General features: G+C 58.5%; 1 protein-coding gene across 1 annotated transcript; it reads left to right on the top strand.

Moving 5' to 3' along the window:
- Positions 1-2,884: 2,884 nt before the first annotated feature.
- NXNL2 (nucleoredoxin like 2) lies at positions 2,885-9,526 on the top strand. The gene is made up of 3 exons (XM_029921202.1): positions 2,885-2,929; positions 3,088-3,406; positions 9,022-9,526. The coding sequence occupies exons 2-3, from the start codon at positions 3,105-3,107 to the stop codon at positions 9,188-9,190; spliced, it is 471 nt and encodes a 156-aa protein (XP_029777062.1). The 5' UTR covers positions 2,885-2,929; positions 3,088-3,104; the 3' UTR covers positions 9,191-9,526.
- Positions 9,527-10,002: the final 476 nt, after the last annotated feature.

Here is a 10,002-nt window from a genome sequence, read left to right as displayed (position 1 = left end):
TAGGATGTAGCTTTAAAGAAGAGGAAGAGGGCTCTCCACCATGTGGGGACACGAGAACCTCCGCCTCCCACTCCCCGCCCCCAGAGCTGCGAGCTGAGGTCTCTGCTCTTGGCAGCCGCCTGCTGTTTAGGGCAGCGGAGGGGCCCCAGGCATACGGCTACCTTCTCTCTCTGCCCATGTTTTGTGTTTCAGTCCATCTGCTGGAGCAGCACAAAATCTTCTAGAATCATCTAAAGCATTACTGGGAAGAAGCTGGTGGGGCTGGGGACCATTTCCTCAGCCCCAAACCATATCTGTTTTGACCACTTCTAAACACGAAGTTGTCTCTGCGAACCCAGGCCCGTGGGATCACTTGCCTGTGGTCCCATAGCTGGTCACTGAGAAAGCCAGGTGTCTGTCCGTTCGTCAGTTTGCCTCTGTTCCCTGCAGTGGGTCAACCACCATTCTGAAAGTGAGTCATGAAGACCTCACGATGTCATTCTCTGGAACAAATACTTAAATACAGGAAAATAAATGACTCCAGCACGAATATTCATAACCAGGAAATTGGGAATGTGATTGTTGCACACTTCACGGTCTAATTTGTTTGCTGTGCTGATCAGAGCAGAAAAAGTCCCCGTGAGAATATTTGTGTATTCATACGTAGTGGTGGAAATAAATGAATCGTCATGTGCACATCTTGTTGTGGAAAAAACAAGTCAGTTTCACAGCAAGTGGCCTAGGGACCTGTCTCTTTGGTGCCCCTCTTCTGGAACATAGAAGCAACTCGTGTGTGGCGCCCAAAGGCAGGGCGGGGAGGAGGCACCCTGGCCGGGGTGGGCTTCCCAAGTTTTCCTGCTCAGAAAAGTACTTTCTCAACCAGAAGTGGGGGGAGCCCTGATCATACCATACCACTTCTCCCCAGAGAGAAGCTGTCTGCTGCACCAGCCAGCCAGCGTTGGCTCTGGAACATTCTGCCCTACGGCCAGTGCCCTGGCCACGAGGCAGCCAAGGTGCCAGAGCCCCTGAATGCTGTCTGGGAGAAGCAGAGGTGGACGCCAGTTGAAGGTGATGGACAGATTTTATTCAGTACCACCACAGACGGGAAAAAAGCTGAGCTCAACTCTGAACACAGGCCAAGTGAGGGTTTACGGCCAAGGGAGAGGGTGGGATAGGGTCGGTGGATGGAAGTGGATGGAAACCACTTAGAGGAGACACCAACACCAGGGCATTGTGGCTGAGGGCAGGCAGGGTAATCAAGGATGGGGCAGACTTAGTGGGATGCTTGGCAGGGAGGGGACAGTCCCAGGGACCAACCCTAGGCGAGAGGAGCCTCTGTGGAGCTTCAGGGGAGTTTGATTGTCAGACAGGAGATGCAGTTTGGGTGAGGAATGGATGACAGGCCAGAATCTAGGTTACAAACTGTGTAGGTGGTGGCAGGGGTCTGGGAGGGGGCTCGGGGACGGAGACAGACCCAAGAAGGCCTTCCTGGAGCTGCTCACAAGCGCCAGAAGTAGGAGCTGCCCAGCTCGGCTGGCTTTATCCAGGGCACGTAAAGCTGATTAGTGGATGCCCTGCTGAGCGCACCCTTATGTGCCCAGAAGGAAGTCCAGTAGGAACTGACATTGAGCGTCCCAGGGGATATTGGGGGACAGCAGGTCCTGTTTCTGGGACTGCATTTGTGGCTGCTCCCGCACTGGGTAGAGGGAATTGTGTAGGATGCTTGCAGCAGAGACAGGAGAGGGTCCTGGGTTTCCTTCTGCCTCTCGTGGCACCCGGAGCCCCCTTCCCCCTTAAGGAGTGGCCAGTGGGGTGGGATGGTGGTCTGATGACACAGGCTCATGCCCCAGGAAGGGCCCTGGGAAGTTCTGTGACGAGGGGTGGAGCAGGTGAACAGCATGGATGTCCCTAGCTCCCTGGAGGAACTCCAGAGGGCGGGGGCGGGTCCCACCCACACACACTCACACTCCAGCAGCCAAAGAAGGGTCCCCTGGTGAGGAGGGGTGCTGCCCCACACCTCTCCCTGGAAGGCTGCCCAGGCTTCACCACAGCTGCAGGAAAGTACCCGCCTCAGCACCCAGTATTTCTACAAATAACTGGAAATTTCCCCCGTGGGAAGGTGTCACTGTTGAGATAAGAGAAAAAACAAACCCAAATAGATCAAAACAGTCTTGAGGACATTCACAGTTTTAGCTGCATTCCATTCATATTTCTGAGGTTTAATAAAAGTCGGACCTCTGCCTGCAAGGGCCCCGCTCTCAACTTTTTTCTGCCCTTCACCTACAAATTCCCAGGTCTTAACAACCTCGGCTTTGGCCGCGCGCCGCTGAGGGCAGCGTGGGTCGGCCCTGGGTGCCCGCGGTGCTCAGTTCAGTCCGCGCATTTCTGCGGGATCCTACCCTTACTTAGATGTTTGATGTTTTGTTCATCGTGAAGTTTTTTGCACTGATTTTGAAGTTTTAAAATACTGCGTTATTATGTGATTCATCTAGATCACTGAGTATTTTTTGTTTTTTTGTTTTTTTTTTTTTTGCCGCAAACCCCTTAAATCTGTGCCTCACTAGTGTGTCAGCCACCGCTTCCCCGCTGCTGCCTGGGCCGGAGCTGAAATTCTTTTGCTCATTGCTGGATCCCCAGGACCTCCAGCGTGCTTGATACTTTATACTGTGACTTCTCTGGTCCTCAGGACACTTAGGGCGGGAGCGTGGGGTGCGGAGAGCGCAAGGAGGGCGCGCAGGGACGCCGAGGGGACCGTGGGGGAGGTTCACGGAGATGTGGGGGGCTGGGGACACGGCGGAGTGAGCTGGGGCCGCTCAGAGAGGAGGGGCGGGGCGGGGAGCAGGCGGAGCTCCGGCGAGGGCGTGGTGGGCGGGCGGGCCCGGGGCCGCTGGGCTTCCTGGAGGCGGGTGCTGCAGCAGCTGCCGCTGCTTCTGGGTCGCTGCGGGTATCTGTGAGTGTCCCTCCCCCCGCAGGGGCGCACTTCCCGGTCCCAGCCCAGGCCGGGGCAGAGGAGCAGGTGGGGCCCCAAGGACCAGCACAGCCCGAGCGGGTCCCTTGCGGCCCAGGTGGCCATCCATCGGCACTCATAGCCGCCCCCGTCCCCCGCAGGTGTCCGCGCCCACGCCATGGTGGACGTGCTGGGTGGCCGGCGCCTGCTGACCCGGGACGGCGCGTGGGTGGAGGCCGAGGAGGCGCTGCAGAACAAGGTGGTGGCGCTGTACTTCGCCGCCAGCTGGTGCGCGCCCAGCCGCGACTTCACGCCGCTGCTCTGCCGCTTCTACGCGCAGCTGGTGGCTGAGGCGCGGCCGCCTGCTCCCTTCGCGGTGGTGTTCGTGTCGGCCGACGGCAGCGCGCGGGAGATGCTGGATTTCATGCGCGAGCTGCACGGCGCCTGGCTGGCGCTGCCCTTCCACGATCCCCTCCGGCAGTGAGTGGGACGGGGTTGGGCGGCCGGTTGGAGCTCGTCCCCACCCCTCGGGCGGGCCTCCCCGGCATCGCTCGTGGTCCCCACCCCAGGACCCCCGGGGGTCCAGCTGCCGCATCCCTGGGGGCTTGGCTAGCCGGCCGTGCCTCCGCGGGGCTGCGTTTCCAAGGAGCTCTCGCCGTGCGGCTGCTGCGGAGCCCAGCCGGGTGTGTCTCAGGGGAGGGGTGTGGAGGCAGGAGAGGGAGCATCGGGTCAGAACTGGGACCCTGCGTGGGCTGCTGCGGGCTGCTGGGGGTCGTGCTCAGGGGTACGCAGCAACTCCAAGGCCCGAGGAACCCCCTCTCTGCTGGCCAGGGTGCGCCTTGGTTATTACTGCCATGCTTGGAATTGCCTTGCTGGGAAGGTGTTTACCCTTTCCACAGCTATAGGGAGAACTAGGTCCCTGGGGTCATGGGGTTAATGTCAGAGGCCATGAAAATCCCCAGTGGGGAGGAGGGAAAAGGTGGGAAGGAGGAGGGGGGACAGAGGAGGGAGGGGGGGAGAAGGAAGGTGGGAAGGAGGGAGGACAGAGAAGGTGGGAGAGAGATGAGTGGAGGGGGAGGTGTCTGGAGGCTGGAGGCATGTGGAGGGGGGAGGGCAGAGAAGGTGGGAGGGAGGTGGGTGAAGAGGGGAGGTGGGAGAGGGAGGTAAGTGGGAGGAGGAAGAAGAGAGGAGGAGGGAGAGGGGAGAAAGAGGGAGGAGGGAGCCTGGAAGGAGGAGGAGGCCCGGCTGATCTCAGGAGGGTGGTGGGCTGGAGTGTGGCCCTCTGATCGCACCTTGGGGTCTCTGTTGTGAAGGCACCCAGACTCTGCACACGTGTTACCTCACCATCCCTGTAATGGATGTGGAGTGAGTTTCTGGGTGTGTTTTGCAGGGCATATTTCTCATTTCTGGGGGGCTATTATTCAGTTGAGGTGGGCCCCCACCTCCCTCCCTGAGCCATCCTGACAGACAGCCTTGTGGACAGTTAGAAATGGCAGGTGGCTTTGGAAAGGCCCCCAGGAGTTCTTCCCGAAAACACCTGCATGGGTGACGCTGAGGAGGAGGGGGACTCGGGCCTTCCAGGTGGGCACCTGCTTCCTAGAGGCCCCGCTCCAGCGACCTCGTGTGGAGGACTAGCCTACGCGACAGTGAGAATAAACCCAAGTGGCGGTTTAGAGAGGGTGAGTCCCAGAGACGTACTTGGCAGAAGGATTCGTGGGGTGTTTCCTCCCGTGCAGTTCGCAGAATGCTTCTGATTTGCTAAGCCCTGAGTAACGCCCGGCACGGCTTTGAAAGTGGCAGGGGGACCGTGTGGGTAATTGGGCAGCTCTGCGGGTCCGGATGTCCTCAGGGTTGATGGAGCTGAGGCGGCTGCGGCTCACTGCTGGGTGTGACAAGGCCCCTGTCCTGCATGAGAGTGGCCCTGACCCAGGAGTTTGGAGCCCTTGGTGGTCACGTGCCAGCACGTTGTCCTGTTTCACAGATGTGCTGCCGAGGCTCCGAGGCCAGTGCTCCCGGCTCTGGGACCTGACTGCTAAGCTTCTTCTCCCTCCGTCTTCTCTGGGCTACCTTACCTTACTCGCTGGGGGAGGGCCCCACGGAGCTCCCTCCTGCTTCTCCCGTGCAGCGGTCACTGCGGGCCGCGGGCGGGGAGCAGGTCTCTCGCAGAGCCCAGAGGTTTTTCTGCTGGGGAGGTTGGCTCCTCCTTGTCCTTTCTCTTTCCAAACTGCACGGCCCTGGTTCAGTCCTTGTTGTTTCTGTGGTAGGAAATGGGCTATTGTGTGGGAATGTTTGCCGCTTTGCCCGGATGCCAGCCAGGACATCTGGGAGAACTGAAGAATGTGAGAGGCGTGGGGTGGCCTTTGGGGACCCTGCTCTGTGCCCCAGCGGGACAGTAGTCCCCTGGGCCACTAGGTCAGTCATGATCAGGGTCTGGGGCAGTGCTCCCTCAGCAGCCACCTGAGTCCCGAGGGCGGGGGAGGAGGAGGATTCTCCAGGGAGCCCCATGGGGTGCCCAGGGCATGGCTGCAGGGCATCGACAGCCCTGGACAGACACGTCTGCTGAGGTCCCTGCAGCCGGTGCCTGTGTGCAGGTGGGTGAGTGGCCTGATTGTGGGGGTGGCACCAAGGACAGGTGTCCTGGAAGCAGCATAGCTGCAACATCCCAGAAGTGGTGGTGCCAGGGGAGGAGGGCTGTGTTAGGTGAGGGGAGGAGCTGCCACAAGGCAGCACCGGGCGGAGCTGGGCCCCCGACTCTCCAGATGCGCACGTGTACTGCGCTCAGAGTTCTCGCGCCGGTGCTCTGCAGGCCACAGGGCTCTGCATCCAAGGCGCCGTCTGTTCCCCGGGGACACGGCGCCCCGGGGGCAGTGGAGACGGCGCTCACAAGCCTTTCCGTGTGGCCCCAGGGTTACCGTGATCTCTGCAGACGATGCCAGGCTGGGGATTCGAGGGCCCACATGGCTGACTCTGCAGATACTCCAGCAAACAACTATTCCAGACTCCTCCTCACTCCTCAAAGCCCAGCCTGCTTGAGCTTCCCCCTGCCCTCACTGTCAGAACTTGATTTACTGTGTCGAGGGAGTGAAACAACAGAGCAGCTCAAAGTTAAACAATGACGGTTACTGAACAGCTTCATTTAAACAGCCCGCAGCTTGGAGCTGGTCTCCAGGGAGGTAGGAAGCCACCAAGGACAGTTTTGTGGCTCTGTCTTCTGCCATGCCTGCCTTGTGCTGAGGCTGCAGCCAGTGGACACCTGGCAAATGCATCTCTCCTCATGGTGACAGAGCGGCTGCTGTGCCTCAGGCTGCACATCCTCACACCTTCCTCTTTCCCAGCTCACATGAATCACACGAACGCGCTCCGCGGAGTCGCGCTAGTTCTGAGTCTGCTGGTTACCCGTTCCGTGCTGGTCAGCGTGTCCAACAGTCAACGGCTGTGCCGCATTGGACAGCTGGCCCAGCTGTGACTGGACGTGGCTCCACCAACAAGCGCCGGTGTTTCTGAGCATTTACGTGCCAGTCCCTTAGCCATGCCGTACGGCTGTTAGCACCTAAACCTCCCAACAACCCAGGGAGGTATTTCCCACAGTACAGGTGGGAAATTTGGGGGCACAGGGAGGTTAGCTAGCTTGCCCAAGTCCCACAGCTAGTTAATGCCAGAAGGCGAGGGTCAAGGAGGCTGAGCAGGGAGCGTCACGCCTCTACTGCCCAGGCCATCAAGGGCACCGTTCTCAGCTTCCCCTACTGCCTGCTCTCTCCCCCTCCCTGGGGTGGCTGGTTGGTGGAGGGAGGGGGATGCAGGCAGCCCTGGGAGACTGGCGGGGTTGCATGCTTGGGCAGGCATGCCCTGAAGGATTGCAGACTCCACCCTACCAGCGGGACAGGAAACTGCCCTTCTCATGAGCTCCCCGGTGCTGCTGCCCCTGCCTCAGGTCCCGGGACCCCCTGCTCTTGGCATTGCTGCTGCACACGTGGGGCAGGGCCTCCTGGCCTTGGGGGGAAGCCCCGGCCCTGCGTGGCAGAGCCCCAGTGGGACCATTTGGCCGTGGTGGGCACTGCACGCCCCACTTGCTGCCCAGAGCTAAGGCCCTGCCATGACCCCTCTGCCCGAACTGCTGGACAAGGCCGGTGGCGGCCCCCTGCACCTCCCTGTGGTCTTCATGCCAAGAGCTGTCGGCAGTTTCTCTTTTTTCATGTTTGTCTTCTGCTTTGGGGGAAACCTAGTTTCGTAGGGACTTCAGATTTCTGGGGTTGTTCAGGGCCCTTAAAACACCGGAGGGGGGTCTCCTTCAACCCACAGCCCACCCCTGAGTTACCAGACCTGCTGGCTTGGCAGCAAAGGCCTCGGTTGGTGCCGGTGGTTTGTGCTCGTCAGCTCTGATCTGTCCCACAAATGATGGTAACTCTTACAGAATACTTTGTCTCTCCTACTTTGCTTTTCCTCCTCATGTGAGTAAGAGCTTCCGGAAGCTCCTGGAGTGGCAGCCGTATGAGGGTGTCCTGGTGGTCCTGGCAGTGGCCGGGTGTGGCAGGAGTGACGGTGCCCACCGCCTGTGTCTGCAAGCAGGGTGGAGTCCGCCGTGGGCCCGGGACTGGCCTCCGGCTGGTTCCCGGTGTGCCTGTGTCTCCCTTCCCTGTGCAGTACCGGCCGAGCCCGCCTCCGTTTGGTCTTCCCCACAGCCAGGTCTGTTCTGAAGCTCCCTGGATCTTGTTCGTGTCTCTGCTGTGACTTCCGTCTGCCATCTGCCTTTCTTGGTGTCTGCTGCACCAGTCCTGTTCTTGCTTCGTGAGTCAAACACACAGCTTGTCCACAAATAGTTCGGAAAAGTGTGTTTAAGACCGCAACTTCCTATGTCTAATTGACTCTGCAGCTTCGGATCAGAAGCATTTTCCATATTGTTCTCTTCTGATTATGTTGCAGTGGGGATTGCTTCACCCATGTGGCAGTGTACAGATGTTTAGTTTTTAAAGTCATTCCAAACATTATTTCCTATTGGTTTCCAATTTCCGTTTCATTAGGGTCTGATTAAGTGGTCTGTATACTATTGATTATTTAAAATTTTATTAAGATTTTTTTATGGCTGAGAACATGCTGGGTTTGTCACGGTCTCTTGGACGTTTGAAAACAAGGCTGTCTCTCTTCCTTTGGGTGGAGGTGGGAGGTATTTTTCCTGCTTGGTTTATGCCTTTTTCTTCGGCCTGGGTGCCGGGAGGCAGCAGCAAGACCTTGACGGAGACGTGCCGGGAGACTTGGTAACGAGAGGGTTTCAAGTGCATTTTTCCTTCCTTCCACACAGCCCCACAGCCCTGAGGGTAACAGGTGAGCGCAGTCGGATCACTGTGAGTGTGAGGCACTTGCAAGGTGGCCTTGGGAATGGGGAGGGGTCTTCATCAGCTGCTCTGTCTTGAGGGCAACCAGGAGAAGGTTACAGGGAGAAACCAAGAAGGTGGATTCTCCTTTGCCTAAATCAATACAAATAGTTTTGTAAAAAGGTCACTCACAGGGTTACGTGAAAAAGGAGCCAAGAAACATGTCGTCCATAATGTAAGTCAGCCTCTCCTTGGGCTTGAGGGCCAGAAAGTCTCACACGGCTTTGCCTTTATCTGGAACTCAGAGTTTTAGCTTTGATTGTTCTGTGTACCTGGTGTTTTTCAGCTCCTTGAGGTAGAGGAGGGATATGAATTTATTGGGGTACTTGTGGGCTTAGAATCGTACCGTCCAGTATGGTAGCCACCTGCTGCTGCTGGCTACTTGAATTTAAATGAACAAAGATGAGAAATTCTGTTCTTCTGGCATTCTCCACCTCTTGGGTGCCCTGTGGTCCCACGTGGTTCTGGGATGGGCAGCGCAGGCTCCGAGCAGGCCCCTCCCTGGGACAGCCTTCAGGACAGCACGCCTGTCCTCTCCCTGGGACACCCCTCAGATGGCTTGCCTGTCCCCTCCCTGGGACACACCTCAGGACAGGCCCAAGGCAGGGAGAGAAGGTGCAGGTGGGCTGAGGGCTACGGCTTTGTGGGGTCAGCTGGCCCTGGGGAGGTGCGTGTGGCGGCCCGCCCGCTCCCCTGCTGACCCGGCCCCCCTCTTCTCTCCCACAGGGAGCTGAGGACCAGGTACCGCATCACGGCCACCCCCAGGCTGGTGGTCGTGAAGCCGAGTGGGGAGGTCATCACCGACAAAGGGCGGAAGCAGATCCGGGAGCAGGGGCTGGCCTGCTTCCAGAGCTGGGTGGAGGCAGCCAGCATCTTTCAGAATTTCTCCGGGTGATGCCGGGCTCTCTGGGGGTGCTTGCTGCTACATCCTGAGCACGGGGAAGGGGGGCTGGCTGTGTCCTCCCTGCCCACATTGGTAGGCTGCATCCCCGCAGAGACACACCCTGCCTGGGGGGAGAGCCTCCCGAAGCCCGAGGATCCTTGTGTTTATCACACTTAGCAGAGCGGTCTTCACAGGAGCCTGAGCACGCTCACATCGGGCTCTTGGAAATCCATGGAAAACACGTCTTTATCCCGTTCCTCAGGTGAAACAACACATTTCTGGGTACATTTTCTAGAGATCTACTTCTGTTCATGCTGGGTTCTCACGACTCCCGTATTACCCAAGTTTGCAGAATCTGTCCGCTTTAATAAATGATTTCCGGCACAGCCCTCTGATGTCCCTCCTTGTCCCCAGCGCTGGTCTTTGCGCTCTGTTCCCGTTTCCAACGTCTCATGGCTGTTCAAGGCTGCGCGTTCCCTTCATCCGACCCGCATCTACAGGGGAGGTGGTCCAGGTAAGCAGGGGTGCGCACAGCCTCTGCGAAGAGCTCACCCCCTTCCGCTGCCCTCGTGCTGCTGGCCACCCCGGCACCGCACACACACACTACACACCACGTACACATATGCTGCCCACACAGCACACACACCACGTACACTACACGTACACAGTGCATACACACATGCTACACACACCCCATGCACACCACACACACACCACACACAGTACACACACACCGTATGTACACACATGCTGCACACATACAACATGCACACCAGAAACAGCATGCACACATGCGATGTACATGCCATGTACACACACGCTAC

This window comes from Suricata suricatta, chromosome 13 (assembly GCF_006229205.1).
Source record: "Suricata suricatta isolate VVHF042 chromosome 13, meerkat_22Aug2017_6uvM2_HiC, whole genome shotgun sequence".
Lineage (NCBI taxonomy): Eukaryota > Metazoa > Chordata > Mammalia > Carnivora > Herpestidae > Suricata > Suricata suricatta.
The sequence above is the reverse complement of the archived record's forward strand: the minus strand, read 5'-3'. Positions and strand labels throughout refer to the sequence as shown.

Bases quoted from the DNA above. Each gene is read 5' to 3' on its own strand.
- NXNL2 (XM_029921202.1), top strand. From the start codon at position 3,105: ATGGTGGACGTGCTGGGTGGCCGGCGCCTGCTGACCCGGGACGGCGCG. The intron at 3,407-9,021 runs GTGAGTGGGACG...TCTCTCCCACAG, and splicing joins TTCCACGATCCCCTCCGGCA to GGAGCTGAGGACCAGGTACC.